This window comes from Lontra canadensis, unplaced genomic scaffold (genome assembly GCF_010015895.1).
Source record: "Lontra canadensis isolate GAN:19392208 unplaced genomic scaffold, GSC_riverotter_1.0 scaffold48, whole genome shotgun sequence".
NCBI classification, from domain to species: domain Eukaryota; kingdom Metazoa; phylum Chordata; class Mammalia; order Carnivora; family Mustelidae; genus Lontra; species Lontra canadensis.
Window position 1 is genome coordinate 9,096,001 of NW_022631042.1, and position 22,272 is coordinate 9,118,272.

Here is a 22,272-nt window from a genome sequence, read left to right on the forward strand (position 1 = left end):
CCAAAAGAGGTTGAAGGACTTGCCTGCACTTTGTATTTTCGTTTCTCTGGCTTTTTGCTACTAACTACCTGTGTGGCTTTGGGCAAATCTTTAAACAGTCCTAGCTTTGGTTTCCTCCTGTATAAAAAGCGTTCAGATGAACCCCCAAATTCTTTCCTTTCTAAAATCTGTTTTTGTCATTCTTTCACTTTTCAAATATTTGGGGGGTGAAATCCTGTTTTACAAAGTACACATGAGGCAGGTAATGGATTCAGAAGTAAAAGCAGAGTCCAGAGATCCTAATTATTAAACTTGAGAGTGAAAAACTTCTGGCCTCTCGGCTTTTAGATGTTCCTAACGGGCTTCTTACGTGCTTTCTCAGGACAGCATATCACTTATTATCTCCACCATCTCTACTTGGCCCTTTCCCTCATATATTTCTGTGATTCATCCTTAAGGCAATATACGTAATTGTTTTTATTACAAGAGTAATGCGTATTTATTGTAAAAAAAAAAAAAATCAACATGCTCATAAGCACAGGGTAGAAAATAAGTCATTCGTAATCCAGCACCCAAAGATAACTACCCTTAATAATTTGGTATGTATTTTTTTAAAGATCTTATTTATTTATTAGTCAGATCACAACAGAGAGCACGAACAGGGAAGAGCAGGGAACCCACACCCACTGAGGGCTCGATCCCAGGAGACCCCGGGATCATGACCTGAGCTGAAGGCAGATGCTTAACTGACTGAGCCACCCAGGCGCCGCTGGTAGGTGTTTTAAAAGAGGCAAGGCAGGGGCGCCTGGGTGGCTCAGAGGGTTAAGCCTCTGCCTTCGGCTCAGGTCATGATCCCGGTGTCTTGGGATCGAGCCCCGCATCGGGCTCTCTGCTCGGCAGGGAGCCTGCTTCCTCCTCTCTCTCTGCCTGCCTCTCTGCCTGATTGTGATCTCTGTCTGTCAAATAAATAAAATCTTCAAAAAATAAAAATATAAAAGACAAGGCACAGGGTGCTTAGGTGGCTCAGTCAGTTAAGCGTCTGCCTTTGGCTCACTTCGTGATCTCCGGGTTCTGGGATTGAGCCCTGCGTTAGCCTGCCTGCTTCACCGTCTCTCTCTCCCTCTGCCCTCTCTCTTACTTGTGCAGGTACGGTTTCTCTCTCTCTTTCAAATAAATAAAGAATCGTTTAAAAAAAAGAGGTACAGATGTGACCTCCTATAGCACCTATTGTGTAGGCTGCCCCTGCCCCAGCTGTGTTCTGTGGACACGTGCACTAACTTATATTCATGGTTTTAGTTTTCAGGACTCATGTTCTATTTTTATAACACAATGATGGTGTTATAAAATAGTTCCTATTTTTTCTGTGATAATTTCTATAAATAGGTTGTTTCTTTTCTTTTTTCTTTTTTCTTTTTTTAAGGTAGAGCTAAATTCTAAGTCACTGACCAGATCCAGCATTTGACTGCTGTAGCTTTTACTCAGAATGGAAGCTTTCCTGTTGTCCTTGCCCCCAGCAGGACTGTATCCTGGTCATCAGGCCATGTCCATGTAAACCAAACAAAACTGCCACACTGGCAACATGATTGAGTGACTCCCACAGATTTTTCTCCTGCCTGAGGTGCTCCAAAAATTGTGATCACGGGGCGCCTGGGTGGCTCAGTGGGTTAAGGCCTCTGCCTTCAGCTCAGGTTATGATCTCAGGGTCCTGGGCTCGAGCCCCACATCGGGCTCTCTGCTCAACGGGGAGCCTGCTTCCCCCACAACCCCCTGCCTGCCTCTCTGCCTACTTGTGATCTCTGTCTGTCAAATAAATAAATAAAAATCTTTAAAAAAATTATGATCAAAAAGCTTTACTTAATTAAATCTTTTTCCTTAAGTAATGTATGCCTCTAGGCAAGTGTCCATTGGATACACGTACCTGATTTTTAAAGAAGGAAAAGAATGTGCTCTGGTATGCAGTGCCTCACTGAGGGAGAATTATCAAGTGACCATTGGCTCATTTCTTTTTTCTTTTTCTTTTCTTTTTTAAGTGGGCTCCATGCTGAGTTTCAGGAAGCCCAATGTGGGGCTTGAACTCACTACCCTGAAATCAAGACTTAAGCTGAGATCAAAGTCGAATGCTTAAACCAAGTGAGCCACCTACGTGCCCCCTTTGGCTAATTTCTTAATGTCTGTAAGCCTCAGTTTCCCATCTGTAAATTGAGAATTTTAATATCTTCTTCCAAAGGTTACTTGAAGATTAAATGAGATAAAGCATATGAAGTGCTTAAACTGTGCCCGGCATCAGAGTGTGCATTCTATTACTTAAACTTCTGGGGCAGCTGGGGGGCTCCATCGGTCAAGTGTCTGCCTTCAGCTCAGGTTATGATCTCAGGGTCCTGGGATCGAGCCCCACATTGGGCTTTACCCTCAGCGAGGAGTCTGCTTGTCCCTCTCCCTCTGCCCCTCCCCACCACTTATGCTCACTCACTCTCTCTCAAATAAGCAAATAAAATCTTTAAGTTAAAAAAACACTTTTTTTAGGGGCATCTGAGTGGCTCGGTCAGTCAAGTGCCGGACTGGACTGCAGCTCAGGGTCCTGTGACAGAGCCCCGTGGCAGGCTCATGCTGGGAGTGGAGCCTGCTTAAGGTTCTCCCTCTGCCCCTCCCCCTTTCACCCCCATCCCGCTCGCACACTTGTGTGCTCTTTTTTTTAATTTCATATTGATTTTAAATGAATTTTAAATCATTTTGTTCTTTTGCAGAAGACTTAACCAATGGTTCCCATGATGATGTCCTCAACATTGACCAGCTCCAGAAACTCCTCTACCTGCTTGAGTCAACTAATGATCCTATAATTATTGAAAGAGCTTTGGTCACTCTGGGTAACAATGCAGCCTTTTCAGCTAACCAAGTAAGTACCTTGTCTCTGAGTGGGTGCCCCCCCATCCTTACACACTGGTAGTTAATTGTGATCCTGATAAGGTATTTAATCCTGGAGCCCCTCTCTCCTTATCTGTACAGTGTGGGGATATGTACCTACCACGTAGCGTTTGTTTATTTCTGAAAAGCACAGCCGAATAGTGACATTCGTATTCCTGGGATTCTAGATCCCTAGGAAGTTGGTCACAGGCATCACATTTGTGGTAAGTGTGATAAACTCCACTTAGCATTACGTGGCCTTTTTAATTATTTAAAATTCAGCAGTGTTGCAGGAGAACAGTGAAATCATCTAACATTGAACTACATGCTTTCCGTTATATGTAGGTTTTGTGGGGGGTTCGAAGGCAGGGGGAGCCAGGACCATCGACAACCGCCGACCAGTGTAAACCCTTCTACCAGTAGAGATTTAACACGAGGTCTAAAGTGCTGAATTGGAATGCTTCCTTCTCCCCACTACCTCTAAGGAGAAAGTTTTTGTTTTTGTTTTTTAAGTGTAATGATTTTCAGCTAATGCATTTCATTGACTTGGTCATGAAAACATTATGAACTTTTCATAACTTTGTCATGAAAAAATGATGTTGAATTTATACTCTATTTCAGTCAAGTTTTTGCCAGCATGGCAAGGTTTACTGTAAAGCTCTGGAGATTTATAGGGAGATTTAAAGGATATTTGTTGATTACTCGTATTCTTTCCGTTGCAAGTGACAGAACCCACCTTACATTATTTTAAAACAAAAAGGGAAAATACTGAGCTTGGTTAACTTGAGCATCAAAGAATAGCCCTGGCTTCAGGCGCAAGTGAAAACAGTTTAAGGTTACAGAGAGCGTGACCAGAGCACTCTCACCCCCTCCATCTTTTGGCTCTGCTTAGCCCTGCTCCTTTTTGTGTACTGGGTTTGGGGTTTTTGGTTTGTTTGTTTTTTTTTTTAATCTCTCTGGCCACAAAGACGGTTTTGTCACTGGGATGGAGAGAAAGCCTCTGGCCTCCACAGCCTTCATCCCTGTGCCGGTGATCCCAATGGCGGAGTTGCTCGGCTGTAGTCAGGTGCCAGCCCTTTGGCTCAGGGGCTGTTCTGTGGCATCCCAGACCCCATGGGAGCACCCCACAGCCGGACAGCGGGGATGGATGGGAGCACATTCGGGGACTAAACAGGATAGGGGAGGTGCTCTCTCTGCCCCAGTGGGGGAGGTGCCCGGCAAATAAAAACCGCAGATGGTGACTCATTTATTCGAGTCCCTGGAGCGGTTTCTGATCCCGTAGTTTTGATCCCTCAGAGAGGAGCTGCAGTGAAACTGGTTCCATAGCCACTAGCTGAACAAGTGCTTTCCTGGGTAATGGAGTCTGTGCCCCTCGTCATAAATTACAGTGCCCTGATCTGCCTTAATAGGATAGTTTAAAAAACAACAACAACTGTTTTCTATTAATCACAGATCATTAGGAAGAACCTGGGATTGCACAGGGAGTTTCTTTCCGTCCCACTGCTGAGCCCATTCTTGACAGTAGAGTAGGGTTTGGGGCTGTTGATAAAAAGTGGATGACGCCAGGAGACTCTCTCATTCTTTCCCTCGTAGAAGGGCATGTTTTATCCTGACAGGAGTAATTCTCAACTTACTTTTCTTGTAAGAAGTGGTTAATGTATCATTTAATACTGGGGCCAAAGGCACAAAGTAGTGTCGTGTTGGAACCAAGTATGAGAAATCCCTAGATTATTTTTTCTTTGAAAATTTGGGCATCATTTCTCAAATTGTGTAGAACTCTAATTCTTCAAGATGTTGGTAGGTGCTTCCTCCTAAAACTCCCCACCCCCACTGAAAAATGACACTCTCTTTTGTGCATAGTTCATGGAAATACTCCGTTCAGTGCTCCCCTCTTGGAAATTGCCAATACTCATGAACATCTGAGTGCTTCACAATAAAGAAGTGTCTGCACTTAAACCCAGAGTTTCTCAAACTTACTGAATCACGGAACCTCCCTTGTCTTAATGGAACATCTGTTAACATCTTGAGGGATTTGTATTCCAAAGAATACATTTTAGCAAAATGTTACTTTGGTATCCTAAATCCTAACACTTGTGTCTGTAATAGGAAAATCATATAACTTATTTCAAAGTAAAATAATTTGTAAATTGCTTTGATATCATTTCAGTAGCTCTACCAGTCTTCATTATAGATCTCCAAGCTATAGTTCTTAAATAATTATGTATCTTAATTTATCTTCAATCTGTTTTCTTTACCTTTAAAATTAGAGAAAATAGGGTGCCTGGGTGGTACAGTTGGTTAAGCAACTGCTTTCGGCTCAAGTCCTGATCCTGGAGTCCCAGGATTGAGTCCCGCATTGGGCTCCCTTCTCGGCAGGGAGTCTGCTTCTCCCTCTGACCCTTCCCCTTCTCATACTCTCTCTTTCTCTCTCTTTCAAATAAATCTTAAAATATATATGTTAAAAAAATAAAATTATAGAAAGTAATTTTTTTTTAAATAAGAACTACAGATTGTGCATAGAAAAGTTATTTCCAAAGAGTCATTAATTTTATTTTGTATTTGTGGATCCAAAAAATTTGATGAAGGGAGTGGATATTGAAGCGTGCTCCTGTTTTTTCCCCTCTTAGGTCATTATTCGTGAATTGGGTGGTATTCCAGTCATTGGAAGCAAAATCAACAATCCCAACCACAGTATTAAAGAGAAAGCTTTAAATGCATTGAATAACCTGAGTGTGAATGTTGAAAATCAAGTCAAGATAAAGGTAAGTCGGGGCGCCTGGGTGGCTCAGTGGGTTAAAGCCTCTGCCTTCAGCTCAGGTCATGATCCCAGGGTCCTGGGATCGAGCCCCGCATCGGGCTCTCTGCTCAGCAGAGAGCCTGCTTCCTCCTCTCCCTCTCTCTGCCTGCCTCTCTGCCTACTTGTGATCTCTGTCTGTCAAATAAATAAATAAAAAATCTTAAAAAAAAAAATAAAAAATAAAGGTAAGTTACCTGAGACCGCAAACGTGTAAGTTTTCTATAAATGACAGAGAAAACAATCATAGGGTTAGTTACAAACCTCTGTCCCCTCACGTAATTGCCCTTTATGTCTACGTGGTGAGAACATTTACGATCTCTCTTAGCACCTTTATGTAATACAGTGTAGTCACCCTGCTGTACATGAGATCCCAGAACTTACTCGTCTTCTAACTAGAAGTTTGTACCTTTTGAGCAAATCTCCCTATTTCCTTTATCCCTCAGCCCCTGGCAGCCACCATACCTCTCTTGTTTCTGTGAGTTGGGCTTTTTTACATATCTTTTTTAAGGAAATCTCCAGTATTTTTCTCTGTCTTATCTCACTTGGTATAATGCCCTGAAGGTCCATCCATTTGTTGCTAATGGCAGGATTTCCTTCCTTTTCATGGCTGAATAATTTTCCATTGTATATACAGACCACATTGGCTTCATTCATTCATCTGTCAACACGAGTTGTTTTGTGTCTTGGCTATTATGGATAATGCTGCAGTGAACATGGGTGCGTGTATCTTTTCAAATTATTCTTCCCGAGCTCTTCAGATGAATACACAACTGGAATTGCTGGATCCTATGGTAGTTTGTATTTCTAATTTTTTGAGGAACCTCTACTGTGTTCCCATAATGGCTGTGCCCATTTACATTCCCCCGACAGAGCATAGGGGTTCCCTTTTCTCCACATCCTTGCCAATGCTTGTTGTCTTTTTGACGTTAGCCATTCTAACAGGTGTGAGGTGATACCTCATTGTGGTTTTGATTTGGATTTCCCTGGTTTCCTGATTTTCCTGATGATCAGTGATACTGAGCATCTTTTCACGTACCTGTTGACCATTTGCAGGTCTTCTTTGGAAAAATATTTAGGTCCTCTGCCCATTTTTTATGGAGAATAAGGCAGAGGAAGGAGGAATCTGAACCAGCCAATAAGAGATGTCTTGGGCTTTTGAATTTGGGATTCATGGTAATCCAACTGTGCTAAAGGAACCTGGCCAGAGTCTGTTAATACCAGCAGAAAAGGAAATTAGGAAATTGTGTTTTTTCAACATTTCCTGAGGTCCTGCTCTGTGGTAGAATTTAGAAATGAACATGATTAACTCTTGTTTTAAGAAAGCTAGAAAGAGAAAAGGCCATAAATAGGTGTAATACAAGGTAGAACATGATAAAGTACTTCAAGGAAACATGTAAGTAAAATACTGTTGAGAAAGGAGAGATCTCATCCAAAAGTTTTGTAAAACATAGAGTACAACTTGGCTCTAAAGAATGTCTAAGGGCGCCTGGGTGGCTCAGTGGGTTAAGCCGCTGCCTTCGGCTCAGGTCATGATCTCAGGGTCCTGGAATCGAATCCCACATCGGGCTCTCTGCTCAGCAGGGAGCCTGCTTCCCTCTCTCTCTCTCTCTGCCTGCCTCTCCGTCTACTTGTGATCTCTCTCTGTCAAATAAATAAATAAAATCTTTAAAAAAATAAAAAAATAAAAGAATGTCTAAGGTTTGGGGGCATCTGACTTGGTTTCAGCTTAGGTCATGATCTCAGGGTCCTGGGATGGAGCCCCACATTGGGCTCCACGCTCGGTGTGGAATCTGTTTGTCCCTCTCCCTCTGCTCTCCCTTCCTCCCTCTCCCTGGAATAAATAAATAAAATCTTAAAAAAAAAAAAAAAAAAAGGAATGTCTGAAATTTCTACAAGCACAGTTGGGGAAGGAGGGAATTCCAGAAGGAAGCAGCAAAGGGAGGTAGACACAGCCTCAGGAATAACTGATGTGACCCATTTGGTGATTTTGTTACTGAACTTGAACCAGTGACTCAAAGATAATAAGGATCTGAATGCTCAACACATTTTAGGAAATTCTTAGAAAGGCATCAACATCTTACGAAAATAAATGGTTTAGGGGCACCTGGGTGGCTCAATGGTTAAAGCCTCTGCCTTTGGCTCAGGTCATGATCCCAGGGCCCTGGCATCGATCCTGCATCAGGATCTCTGCTCAGCAGGGAGCCTGCTTCCCCAACCGCCCCCCCCCCCGCCTGCCTCTCTGCCTACTTGTGATCTCTGTGAAATAAATTAAAAAAGAAAGAAAGAAAATAAATTATTTATAAATAGCTGAGAAAATGGCTTTTTTTTTTTTTTTTTTGAAGGACAGATGTGTAATGAGATTGTGGCCAAAGAGAGCCAGGTGGCTTGTAAATGACATTTAGCTCTAAATCGAGATTAAAAATTTCATCTCTTTATTGCCATTACTCTAGGGTAACATGGATGTTTACAGATTTTTTTTTTTTTTAAGCTTAATACTGGCTTATGGGACAGTTGGTCATTTCTTAGCATTTTATATTAGGAACTTTTTCTTATCAGTTGGAATTTAGGGTGGAGTTTTAGTTAGGTGAATAGCAGTTATCTGTTATCTGTGAGACATCTATGAGCTTTTTCCAAGCTTGGTAAGATCCTGACCAGAAATAGAAAACAGTTCCAGAAAATTTTCCATCACGGTGGGTTTCATTCTATCAGGTGTAAAGTAGGAGTACTACTGGCATTGTATTACGTTTTGCCAGTGGCAGTCATAGTATCAGGAAGGGGCAAATCATAGACAAATACCCGGGTAAAGATAATTTTGCCTCGGCTTACTGTTGTTAGAACTAACCCTAGAGAAAAATTCTATTTCACTTTGATCTCCCTATTCTTCTAACATGATGTGGCTCCTAAACCCTGTTGTTAAGGTACTTACCGTGTTGCAGAATGACCAGACAGGTCTTCCTCCTCCATGTTCATGTGCCCAACAAAGCAGCTCACAAGAAAGAAAGACTGAGCTGCGAGGCCCCCAACAGTTGAGAGGCCGCTGGTATTGAGAGCATGGTCTCTGGAATTGGACGTTGCTCCCCCACCAGCTGGCTTGATACTGGGCAGGGATCCAGGTTCCTTGAGGACTTGCCCTGGTCTGTAAAGTGCCCATTAATCACACACACACATACACACCCGCACTAGAGGTGTCTTCCGGATTAAGTGGGGTGTGTTTGTAAAATGCTCCCACAGTGCCTGGCATTAAAAGGTTGTTTGAAAAAAACAAAAAACAAAAACAAACAAAAAATCCTCTAAAGCTTGAGGGCTGGAGAGAAATACCATCGTTTTTGAGGAGCCAGCCTCCCCCTGAACTACTGTCCTCCTCTGCTGTATAGAAGTTACTGGGTCATAGACAGATTTCGGGAGATTCTAAAATGCTCACTTTCTCCCCCCGACCTCTAGGTATACGTCAATCAAGTTTGCAAGGATGTCCTTTCCGGGCCCCTGGACTCTGCTGTGCAGCTGGCCGGACTGAGATTGTTGACAAACATGACGGTCACCAACGACCACCAGCACATGCTTCGCAGTTACATCACAGACCTGTTCCATGTGCTGCTTACAGGAAATGGAAGTACCAAGGTACGAGTGAAGCAGTTTTGACTCGGAAGTACAAAGAGCTGAGGCATCAAGCTTTCTAAGACTGGAAATGAATTTTAAGTCCCCCATCTTAAGTTGATATCCCTCAAAAAAGAGCAAGTGTAGTTTACTAAAAGCCTTTTCATGAGCCCAAAAAAGTAAAATATTATATTTTAAAGATTTTTTTATTTCAGAGAGAGAGAGAGAGAGAGATAGAGCATGAGGGACTCCCCATGGCGCTTGGAGCCTGATGGGGGACTCCATCATGGGACTCCAGGATCATGACCTGAGCCAAAAGCAGTCGCCCAACCAACTGAGCCACCCAGGCACCCCAAAAGTAAATTATTTTCATCCCCAAGTAATCAACCTCAAAATGAATTTGTGAAAATGTGTTATTTCACTTACCAATAGATTAGCATTCATTTGATCTTCCAAAAATGAGTTTACCTTTTACTAAAGTGATACAGCCAGCTTCCCCCCTACACCAGGTTTAATTAGACATAATTGACTAACAAGAGTCTTTGAGTGATAATGCTGGTTAATTGAATTTTTTGCTCCCCTTGAGGTTAGAACTTTTTTTTTTTAATTTACCCATTATTTGCAGAAAAAAATCTTTTGAAAACCACTTTTAAGTTAGTAATGGATGTCTGGTGCTTGATTTTGACCAGTAATGCAGATGTAGGAGGCTCCAGAGACTAAGCAGGATCTCAGGACACACACCCTGAAAGTAACTTGAGTAAACCTCTCCAATTAGTGCTCATTTTTCTCAAGTGCCATGTTTCAAGAAATAGCATAAAAACAGAAGGTTGGACTGATCAAAGGCTCTGATGAGTTGTGTTGATCAGCATTTTACAATACTGGTGTGTTTTTCTCACACAGTTTTTCTCACACAGTTGAGAGAAAAACACAAGAGCGTTTTAGAAGGACCACACTTGAGATACTCAACATCACTCACGTTATTTCTGGGGTCACCAAATGTGATTACAGGAGAGCCTCACTGTAGCCCTTTTAAAATTTGTTCTGGGCTTTCCACATTTCCAGTAGCCAGAGGGACTTGGATCTGGTCTAAGATGTACCCAAAGGCATTCAGAATTAAATGTAGTACTTTTTTTTTTTTTGGAAGATTTTTATTTTATTTATTTGACAGAGATCACAAGTAGGCAGAGAGGCAGGCAGAGAGAGAGGAAGGGAAGCAGAGAGCCAGATGCAGGGCTCAATCCCAGGACCCTGAGATCATGACCTGAACCGAAGGCAGAGGCTTTACCCACTGAGCCACCCAGGTGCCCCAAATGTAGTACTCTTATTAGCAGTATTTCTGAAATACGCTCCATCCATGGGCAGTTTCCAAAGTGCATGCACCACTGACATCTCTCTCTCTCCAGTGGGACAAGGTGACTTCCAGCCTCTGAGGCCCCAGGGAAACCCTTCTCTCTGCCTTAACTGCATCACAACTACAGGACAGAGCTCTCCTCTGCCTGTGTCTGCAGCTGCTTTACCCAAAACCTCAGGAGGAACAAGGAGTTCAGAGCCAGGCGAGTCTGGCCTTGGGGCCGTATGGATCTGTCTCAGACGTGGTCTGTGTTTTAATGTATTCTATGACTTCTTAGAAGATGACTCACACCACAATAGTATGTTCTATTTTTGCTTTGTTTTTCCATTCCATTGCCTGGTATGGCATTTCTGGGATAGAAAACTTGCTTTTTTGGTCTTCTGGGAACCCAACCACCAATTATAACATTAAACTCATTTTTTATGGAGAAACAAAGTTCCAAGTTACAAATGAACTTTTGGACAGTAATCCATTTGTGAGAAAATGTACCCATTTTAAATATTTTCTTAGTAGATAACCAAATGACTTTTTAGAAATCTTATTTTTAGTAAGAGATCTCACCATAGTAGAACAACCTTTTGGGCACAACACTGATTCATAATCAAATATAGATAATGTAAGATAAACATAAATCCTGTGTTAATAAAACTGCAAAGAGAACAAAGAAAACTAATGGCTTAAAAGAAATGTCGTGGAGCCACCACAAGATGGCACATGTGATGAGAGGACTTCACATGGTTCAAACCAGAATACACACCCCGGCGTCCCCTGGAAGCAGGGCGGTCCCCTGAAACCTTGCCTAAGCCGCAGTGGCGTGAGGCAGAGCAGCACTTACAGTTAATGTATATGGGAACACTTTTGAACGTTCCCAGACCCCTGCCCCCAGAAAAACCTGTCAGACTTTTCTGATAGTTTGGAACATACCTTGTTAGCAGCTGCACAAAATAAATCAAGACAAGCACAGATGTTCGCAGCTCTGGCCACTCCGTGCTGACGGGCTGCGCGTGCCTCCTGGGGGTGTTGCCCCGCCAACACTCGCGGCAGAACACCCAATGCTGCTTTCCTTTTTTTCTTTATTTCTTTTTAAATGAAAATCCTGTTTGGATTTCTTTTGGTTCGTGGAAATAGGTACCAGTAACACGGGTCTTTTATAAAAGTGAGGTGGCATAACGCAGACATTCGAAAAGCAAGGGGTGTCTGCAGCTTTTTATTTATATATTTATTTTTTTAAGATTTTGTTAGACCACAAGCAGGGGGAGCAGCAGGCAGAAACAGGCAGAGGGAGAAGCAGGCTTCCCACTGAGCGGAGAGCCCGACGTGGGACTCAATCCCCCGACCCTGGAGTCATGACCTGAGCCTAAGGCAGAGGCTTAACTGATGGAGCCACCCAGACTCCTCTACCTGCGGCTTTTTAATCCGCAGCTGTGTTTGTAAATTATTTACTCATGTTTTACTCCCTTCCGGAGCATAGCAACGTGAATTTTAATTCAGGCTTCTAACTGAATAATTATGAATTAGAATATTGTTATGCAAATTATAAATAATTATTACTACTGTGACTGTACCCGGTTATGAACCTGCCCACGTTGGCCAATAGTGGGCCTTATAGATTTTCACTTCATCCAGACTTAGATCCTACGTTTGGGACCTTCCTGTTTCAGAACTCTTGTCCATTTTCTTAAAACCTCACTGCCCTTGGAGACAAGTGTTTATCCCTAACACCTATTCTTTTTGCTGGCAGCCAGTCAGGCCAGACCAGATCCGCACGAACGGTTAGAAGTGGTCTTTCCTCTCTTAAGAGGCTGTAATTCATAAGGAATATCTGTTTGAAAAACATGATCTCTGCCTAAACAAGAAACCGTTACCTGGGGTTTCTGCGGGGGGTAAGATGGGCAGGTGGGACAGTGGCTTTTGTTTTCACCCTACCTTCCCTTCTGCACAGTTTCCATTTTATCATGACGATGTATTTCATAAGTTTTTTTTAAATAGTTGATAAATTAAGCAAAGCCTTTTATCCCGCTTAACAGGTTAGTACGTATAACATGAATATGGAAGGTGTAAGTATACAGGTGTGTGAAGACCAGAAAGAAACAAAACTTAGTGATTGGTTTTGGTCATGGAAATAGGGGTGAATTTCCTTTTCCTTTGTGCTTTTCTATCGCTTTTTAAAAACGTTCTATACGAGGGGCTCCTGGAGAGCTCAGTTGGTTAAGTACCCAACTCTGATCTCAGGGTCATAAGCTCAAGCTCATGTCGGGGCTACTTAAAAATAAAAAATAAATTAAAATGTTCTCCCGGAAACACACAATGTTTTCTAAACATTTATCTTTGTCATACAAAAGGTTTTCTAAAATAAAGATCTGGGTTCCCTTCCAGGTCTAGTAGAGAGCACATTCCTCCCTCCCCACTCCTCACTTTGTGTCATTTCAAGTATCTTATACAAAGTATAGCTTTGTATGACCTGTGTCTTTGAACAGGAATTCTCTTTGAATGTTGTTACTACAGTAGCTCCCCGTGCCACCCTCCCCCACCCCCATCCATGGTTTCACGTTCCACGGTTTGTCATCTGCTCTCAACCACAGTTGGGACGCAGATGATCCTTCTGGCTTCCCGTCAGAGGCTGCGTCACAGCACCTGTCATTCACCCCACTTCCTCTCGTCACATGGGCATTTTATCATCTCATAAGAAGGGTAAGTACAGAACACGAAGATATTTTCAGAGGGTGTCTCTTCAGCAGCACATTTACTAAATTAGAAAGATATTTTGAGAGATGACATTCATATGACTTATTACAGTACATTACTGTAATTGTTCTATTTTATTATTGTTAATCTCTTACTGCACCCAATCTATAAATTTTAGCACAGGCATGTATGTATAGGAAAAAACAGTATATATAGAATATCAAACAGATATTCCTTATGTATAGAAAAAACAGTATATATATTTGCTATTATCCATGATTTTAGGCGTGTGTTGGGGGGGGGGTCTTCAAATATATCGCCTTAGAATGATAAGAGGGGGGCACCTGGGTGGCTCAGTGGGTTAAGCCTCTGCCTTCGGCTCAAGTTGTGATCCCAGGATCAAGCCCCGCATCAGGGGCTGTGCTAGCACAGAGCCTGCTTCCTCCTCTCTCTCTGCCTACTTGTGATCTCTGTCAAATAAATAAATAAAATCTTAAAAAAAAAAAAAAAGAATGATAAGGGGGGCTATGGTACCGACCAGTTCTAAGTGATGCTGATATTTTAGTTGTCAGCTCTAAGTTAACATTTGCCCATTATTTATTACTGCCTGCTTGAAGGATATTAAAAACATTTTTCATGGGGCAGCTGTGTGGCTTAGTTGGTCAAGCATCTGCCTTCAGCATCTCCCTCTCCCTCTGTCCTTCCCTTCTGCTTGTGCTGGCACACTCTCTCAGATAAATATATATAATCTTTAGAAACAAAATTTTTTAAATTTTAAAAAACATTTTTCACATAAAAAGATAAGCTCAAAGTTTCATAGTAACCTACTAAAAAGGACTATATGTTTATCTAGTCTTGGTAATCAAACTGTTCCAAGGTCTTCATACTTTAAATGTAAACAAGCTTTGAGAGAGTCCTTTTTTTGTTCCAAAGATCCTATTTCACTTACCAGTAATTGTAATAAAGCTCATTTATGTAAAATAATATTAAGCTTATTACCCTAGGTTAGGGGGCGAGGCAGGTAGACCGTGAGACAGACATTCACCGTCTTCTCCCTAACAATGTGGCTGGAAGAATACGGTCTCACTAACCCTGCCATGTGAGCAGTACTCTGGGAGTGCTGTACAGGAGAGGGCTCCGTGGGGTGCAGAATTTGAGCCGGAGACTGAAGCCCAGGCTGGACTTTAAAATGTGGACACACTGAGAGGATGGTATGCCAGGGAGAGCAAATCCATGCTCACGGGTCTGAAATAAACACTGTTCTTTCAGGTTCAAGTTTTGAAACTGCTTGTGAACTTGTCTGAAAATCCAGCCATGGCAGACGGACTACTTAGTGCCCAGGTAAATAGCTAATATACGTATTTTATAACTATATAAATATATAGATTTGGATGGATCTAGAAAGATTTATCCCAAAGATGTTAACAGAGATTATCTGTGAGGAGCACAGGGTTTTGTTTTGGTTCTTTTTGCCTACACAAATTTCCTAACTTTTCTGTAATGAACCGATTTTACTTTTAAAAAAATCACTTTGGAAGGGGCCTCCCTAACAACCACAAATTGTTCTGTCTCTCCATTTTGGGGTACACGTATGTAACCACATCTCTTCCCCTTGACGTGTTTGTGTCCGCACATCTCCTCACGGGGCACTGAAACACTAGTCCCCAGGACGTGCCACACACCGAGCCCAGCGCCAGAACACCAGTGAGCACACTCGCGCAGCTTATGAGAAAAGACGTAGCAAACGAACACAGTAACTAAAAGCTGAGATAAGTGTTCTGAAGGAAGCGAAGGTGGTGCAGACCATGAACAGGGCTCCACTCCTGTAAGGGAAGGATCTGCTCCTCCCTGCGCCCAGGCCCTGCAGGTTACAGGAGGTGCGACGTGTCCGGGGAACGGAGGGCCGACGGGAGGGCTGAATGATGGACGTTAAAACAGATGTGGGTGTTTTTCCCAAGACTACCTTTTAGAACTCCAAGAAAATAGTATTTTTCAGCTGAAACAGTGAAACCTTTGTTTCCATTAGTGTAAAGCATAAGGGTGCCTAAGATTTTATATTGATGTTAGGCGATATTAGGGATAATTTTCTATGACCCACTTTTTTTAATGTATTCCGTGTACTTTTAAAATGTGAAAATATGCATGAAAAATGTTTCCATGAATCATTAACACAGTTTCCTTTTCCAGGTGGACTCCTCATTCCTTTCCCTCTATAACGGCCACGTGCCAAAGGAGATTCTTCTTCGAGTTCTTACGTTCTCCCAGAATATAAGTAACTGCCTCAAAAAAGAAGGCTGCTTAGCTGTTCAGCCTACTTTCCCTAAAGGTTCCTTGTTTTTCCTGCTATATGGAGAAGAATGTGCCCAGAAAATGAGAGCTTTAGCTGAACACCATGATGCAGACGTGAAGGAAAAGGTAACGGTCCTACCCAGGTTCTGATGGTGGCAGTTTTCATCTTCCAGCTGCCGAATCTAAACAGTAGATCTCACATTTCATCATCAACACAGCTGGACCCTGCCATGGTCTTCTGGTTTATTTTGAACCACTTTATTGATAGCAAATGAATAGAAGAGCTTGTTCTGACATCATTTCATTTCGCCGTTTGCTGAGTTTACTTCAGTTACCTCCTTGATGTGACCAGCCAGTTGCCTTATTTACGAGTAAGCTAACCTCCCGCCCGTCTGAGACCGCATTCTTGTGTGACTGGCTGGCTGGTTCAGGGCTGCTGCAGGAGCGACCTTGGTCTTGTGCTTGTGAGGAGTTGCGCAGACATACCGCTTTCCCCGAGTCTAATCTGAGTCAGACTCGATTCTCGTCCTCACCACGCCCATTGGGTGTGGTGGGCTGGGGCCAATCTGATTGTCTGTCTGTAGGCAACTGGTAAAATCAGTTATCTTAAAAGAAACAAGGAAGCCTGACTGTGCTTATGTGGAAAGGCCTCCAGAAAATGTGGATGTGTTTTTCAAATGAAAACTATGCTTCTATCCAGAGAACAGTTTCTAGAACAATAGCCAGATTCCGGGGAGGGGGACTGAGGAAAGGATGTTTTTATGTATACCACCTTCTACTGTTTGAGTTTTTTTAACCATCAGCATAAATTTTGTAATTTTTTTAAATAAAAAGGAAAAAGGTTTCTACACATTTTCTCTTAATAGTACTTTATTCATTACTTTTCATATTTTACATAGCTGAGATTTTCATACATTGTAAATTTTAGTCATTGTCACAACAGCTTATGGAATAAAAATACTATTAACAGACTTCGGTTCAGCCAGGTATTCTGTAATATTCCAGTTCCTCCCCATCACCATGCCCGGTACGAGGCAAGTCAGTGTGCAGGCCGCAGCTTTCCTGCTCCAGGTATTTAAGGCAAAGCTGTGCGAGTACGTTAGATCTCATTTGTACATACAGGGATTTCCATAGGAAGTCACAAATCCTCAAACAGAAAAGTGTATATTTTCAGGGCTAGCCTGACACAGAAATCAAACTTGCAAGAAGTATTTTTACAGTAGAGAGGTGAAACCCCGGACGTTCCCAGCTGGCTACAGCAGTGGGGGGATAGATGCTGGCTGAGAACACTGCTTAGGCTTGCAGTGCTGACAAAAGTCCTCGTTCCGTGAAAGGCACATTTCTTTATAATGAATTTTTTAATCTGCCTCCTGATTTAATGAAAATATGTAGTCAAATGGGCACCGGATTAGAAAATGGGATTGGGCTCTGATGTGCTTCAACAGCACTGGATTCTAAACCCCATCTCTTGTTTCCTGTTTTTAGTTTGAGTAGCTAATACCATTTCCTGGAGATCAGAGTGTTGAGTCTGAAATGTCAGAATGCTAGAGAAAAAAGGAGAGTCCTTTTTAACTACCCTGATCTTTGTCTGTTGGGGTCAGGGCACATCTTGGTTTTTGTTGGCTGAGACTGCCCGCAGTGCGGGATCCCTGCTCTGGGCAAGGAGGAGCCTCTTTACCACAGGGGCTCGTCCGTAAAACCTGTTGGTGTCTGGGGGATGCCAGCTAATCAGAAGAGCAAAATGAAAGTGATCAGAGACGACGGAGTGAGAGGCATCACCCACACCTCAGACTGAATGAAAGCAAGAGAGTGGATTTGGCTTATTTTTCAAAATTTGGTTTTACTTTTGTATTTAAACCTTGCAAAAAGGTAGCTAAGTGAAAACACGGAAGCCATGCGAAACAAAAGGTCAGCGTAGAAAGAAGGTGAAGGGTAATAGAAACTAAAGCTTGCGATTGGACCTAGGAAAACGCGGCAGGCCCGTTAAGCGGAACTGGAACAAAGTGCTCGGAGACCTGCACTTCCACGGTACACGTGAATGCAGGAATCATGTTAAGGCCATTCATGGAGAAGACAAAGTAAGACGAATTTGGTCTGCTTCACAGAGCAGAGGTAAGAGGCGAATTCTCAACGCAGCATGCCATAGCAGGGAAGGGGACCACACAGGTGAGCGTTAGGACACCAGCCCCCTCCCCCGAGACCTCATCCCCATCAACCTACCAGCTCCATTCCCATCTGCTTGCTAGGATGTTCCTTTGGAGTGAAAAGGTTTAGGGCTGTTCTGTTTTTCTCCTGAAGGTTATGTTACAGGGAAATTGTACTTTAGTGCCCCAAATCACACACATTCACATACATTATTTATACACGTTTCTCCTGGACTGATTTGCGTCTCTAAGATAAAAATGCTAAATTCTGATAAAGATCATTGACACTTATTTTGGCTATCACTCTTTAAATTTACAAAGGAGACAAAGATGTCCTCAGGGTTTCATGTCCTAAATATATATATGCTTGAATCTGCAGCAGCAAGACACTATCAAAAGCAGCAGGAGCCTATTTTCAGCTTTCAGAGCTACCGATCTATATTAGGCAGTGATGTCTTAAGAAATAATGTTCTCTCTTATATTTTCAAAGTGCTTAAAAAAAAAAAAAACTACTTATTCACATTTTTTGGAGGTAGGTCAAAATGTCCTCTTGTTCCACGTGAGGAAACTGAGGCATGGTGAGCACAGGTGACTTACTGCAGGATACACAGAAAATCCGTGGTGGAAACGGGATTAAAACTGAGATTAAGTGGCTAACAGGTGGCGTGCATATATATATGTATGTGAAAATCAATAGATACTGCCTGGGTAGCATTTGCTGTAGAAAACCTATTTTGATTATTTTGTGTAAATAACGTTTGCTTCATGGAGACTGGGGAGCCAGGAGCACAGGAGGGCCTCTAATGTGTCTCGTCGGCTCTGGTGGTAGGTAGAGCAGTCAAGGGCCACAGAGCCCCTATAGGACTAAACTCTGGTCAGCTAATTCCCCAAAACCATTTCTCTCTTAACTGCTAGTGTTCCACACTAGCTTAGTCAAAGTAGAATCGGGCTTAGAGGTCACGCAGTATAAAAATATAAGCCATGTGAATCCTGTAAAACAAACTATATAGACCTTATTGATACATTCATAGTTGGAATAAAGAAAGGAGGTGGGAAAATGAGTAGATGGAGAGAAGATGGAATAGAGAATTAACATTTGAAGAACTGCATTTGTCTTTGTAAAATATTATTTCCTGGAAGCTATCTTTGTGCTTAGCAGGTCTGACTTTTAGATTAAAAATAGAAAATGTCACCAATCATGTCCTCCTAACCAACCCCCTTCCCTGCCCCTTGCCAGCTCTGCTTCTGATTTGGGGATTGTAGATGTAAAACAGAAAATACTCATCCTCTTTTAAAAAAGTAAGTCTTTAAAAATGGGAACTTCGCCCAACCTCTTACGTTTCTATGCTTAAAAAAATAAATCACTGCGCATCTGGCATATAAACTAATCTGACGGAGCAGGGAGGGCTGCTGTAAGCGCGTGAGTGGCGGTGTCCTCACGTCCATTAATGTGAATAGAAAACAGGTTTAGATGTGCGGCCTCAAACCGTCTTGTTAGATAGACTCACCTTGTTAGGAGGCCCTTTACCAGAAGAACAGAAATGAGACCTTAAAATCCATTTTCATAACCTCCGACTTCTACCATTACACTATAATATGAAAAAGAACAAAGTTCCATTGCAATGCTTACACTGTCGAGAGGGTTTTAATTCCCCTTAGCCAATTCACTCAACTCCTGCTTCTCTGTATGGATTGGCAGGCAGAGCAGCAAGCAAGTTACCACGCAAAACAGAACACTAACTCGTTGAAGTTGTTTCTTAAGTATTGGAATTCCTCATGTTCGTGCGTTTGTGAGTCTGTCTGAGCTTTGCGGATACCTTCATCACTGACGGCTCCTGCGCTCACATTTATTCCGAGTTGTCCTCATCAGTATTGAGGTATCTGGATTCTCCATGCTTCAAGACAAAAAAATCTTCCGGCTTAAGTCCGTATCTTCCTAGAGCCTCGCTCAGCTTCACTGGGGGCTCCAAGTAATGCTGGCAAAGGGCAGACGAGGGGAGGGGAGGAATGGAAAAGGATTAACCACGCATATATTTGGGGGATATTTCAGGTAAGAGTTGAGACTAAAATGACCAACATATGGGGCGCATGGGTGGCTCAGTGGCTTAAAGCTTCTGCCTTCGGCTCAGGTCATGATCCCAAAGTCCTGGGATCAAGGTCCACATTGGGCTCTCTGCTCAGTGGGGAGCCGGCTTCCTCCTCCCTCTCAAATTACCCATTTGATCTCTGTCAAATGTGTGAATATAATCTTTAAAAAAATAAGAATAAAATGATCAACATAAGCCTCCTTAACATCCTTTCCATTCAAGCAGCAGCAGCTGAGTCCATCCAGTTTCTGATCTAGAGTCATCACTTTGGCCAGCAGCAATACCAAACTCACCTGTCCAAGTACCGTGAATGTCAAATGTGGTGCCAGCCTAGCCTGAACAGACTAGACTGCACGACAGCCGGTCACTGCTTCACTACATGAAATTCCAGCCTAAATGGAATCAATACCAAAGACAGTATTACAGAATGAGAGGTTACCAAGATCTTTGAAGAGGACAGAAGCTTAGGTTCTGTAAGTCAGAGTGTGTATGTGTAAGCAAACTCTGGAGAAAAGACTTCTGGCTCACAGAAAGAAGGTCGTGCCCCTCAAACCGCCAGCCAGGCATCGACGAGAGCTCTGGTCTCCAGCATATGAGGACCCAGAGGACAGAGCTAAGACAGGTCAAACTTCCTTGTTTCCCCTTCTCCTTTATTCTGAAGTTGTTCTTTTCTCAATTTCAACTAGAAAAGCTGTAAAATGAGAAGTATAAAATAGGAATAAAAAAATCTATCTCTGATCCCATGGACAGTGATGGGTCTGCCTCCACCCGCCAGACAACATCTGATCTCAGAGCGCTGATCTGGAGTAGCCAACATCCGTCCACTCCCAGAGCGATACGGGAATGCTAAGAAACGGGTAAGATGTTACCACACTGCGTAACACAACGTGGGGGGAGAGAGGGAGGGGTGATAAGCACAGCAGATGGAGGTTTAATTTTACATACCACGGGTTAAGAGCAGGTTAAGAGATCCTCTAGGAGAAGGCAGTGTTTGACCCAAGACCTGGCAGAGGACGACACTGGGCTTGGGAAGCAGTTGGGGGAGATGAGTGGGAGGAAAGCTACTGACTGGAGTCAAGGCATAAAGGTCTTTGCCTTTGAGAGTGCTGAGAACAGACGGGAAGGGGCAGAGTGGTAACAGTGCGAGTAGTGAAAAGTAGTCAAGTGTGAAATACTCTGGGGGTGGGTGCACCTGGTTGGCTCAGTCAGTAGAACATGCAGCTCGCTTGATCTTGGGGTCGTGCATTCAAGCCCCATGTTGCGGGGAGAGATTACTACGTATGCTGAAGTTTGAGCTGCCTGCATGTGGGGTGAACAGGACGGGGGACAGGAGAGAAGTCCAGGTTTTGACCTGAGTAACTAGAACCATGTTCCAAGATGTAAAAGAAACAAGTTTGAGGGAAGATCAGAACTCAAGTTTTTAGTGCCTGATGGACATCCAAGTGGAGATGTCAAGCAGGGAGCTGGAGATATAAACATGGATTGTGGAGAAAGAAACATGGGTTAAGGTACAGTGGACCAATGGCCATAAGACTGAAGATATCCCCAATCAAGGGAGTGACCCACTAGAGAAGAGGCCCACAGATGGGGTCAGAGGGCACTTCCTGCTAGGGTGGTGGGGGATGGGGACATGGTGACCCCAAAGAGACAGCCAGTGATGTACTAGGTGTAAGACACACAGGTTGGCTCATACGTATTAGCGACATGATCTTTTCTCCTCCCTCACTGGCTTCTGCATCATGGAAGAAATTGCTAAGATTCCCAATAAAGTGTAACTTTAACAGCTTAAGTCTAAATATTTCCCTTATAAAATTGTTAGTATAAGAGATTCAAAAATGAAATTCTTTCCCACTGAAAAAGGACTTGCTTTGTTAAGTCACACCGTCCCTGCCCCCCTGCAATACACACACACCCGAGTGCTCTACAAGTCTTGGCCAACAACACACTGACGCAATCACCCTACACTAATTGTTTCTTTGCTCAACACTTTAGTAATAGGCTCTAATTTAATGTGGATTTTGATGTTGCCTTCTGAGTTTCTTCACGGGTCAATTGTTGGCTGTTTTGGCCATTGAGAAGGTAACCCTAGAAGAAGGCAAGAAAGCCTTCTGAGTGACTGGTGGCAATCTCATTGTCCAAACACGTTAGTCCCACAAGAGAGGTAAAAATGCCCCATGGCCAAACAGGAGGTATGAATCCAGCAAGACAGCAGATGAGAGAAGTGAAGGGGTAAAGGAAGTGCCCAGCACTCGCCCCATTCATCAAACCACCCAGACATAACCTAGCTTATGTGATGCCTGAAATTAGGTTCCACCAAAACTAGTGAGTTTTTAAAAGTTTTAGTGCTTAAAAACATCACATAGAAATCCCACTCATAATTGCTGACATAGACTAGATGTTGCCATATATACAATTTTAAGTGTTGCCAGGTGAAGGACATCCTCA

At 42.8% G+C, this 22,272-nt stretch overlaps 2 protein-coding genes across 4 annotated transcripts in view; one reads left to right on the forward strand and one right to left on the reverse strand.

Annotated features, from left to right (window-relative positions):
* Positions 1-16,344, forward strand: part of ARMC10 (armadillo repeat containing 10) — a 37,354-nt gene extending 21,010 nt beyond the window's left edge. The window contains exons 2-6 of the mRNA XM_032873300.1: positions 2,724-2,872; positions 5,508-5,642; positions 9,119-9,295; positions 14,577-14,648; positions 15,495-16,344. Coding sequence (XP_032729191.1) covers positions 2,724-2,872; positions 5,508-5,642; positions 9,119-9,295; positions 14,577-14,648; positions 15,495-15,746 — 785 coding nt within the window. The 3' untranslated portion in view covers positions 15,747-16,344. The remainder of the gene's footprint in view (positions 1-2,723; positions 2,873-5,507; positions 5,643-9,118; positions 9,296-14,576; positions 14,649-15,494) is intronic.
* A 3,091-nt stretch (positions 16,345-19,435) lies between these two features.
* Positions 19,436-22,272, reverse strand: part of NAPEPLD (N-acyl phosphatidylethanolamine phospholipase D) — a 49,453-nt gene continuing 46,616 nt past the window's right edge. For 2 of the 3 annotated variants that reach the window (XM_032873301.1, XM_032873303.1), the window contains exon 5: positions 19,437-19,716. In XM_032873301.1, the coding sequence (XP_032729192.1) occupies positions 19,588-19,716 (129 nt within the window). In that variant the 3' untranslated portion in view covers positions 19,437-19,587. Of the gene's footprint in view, positions 19,717-22,272 lie in introns of all 3 variants that reach the window. The other variant, XM_032873302.1, reaches the window with a different exon arrangement.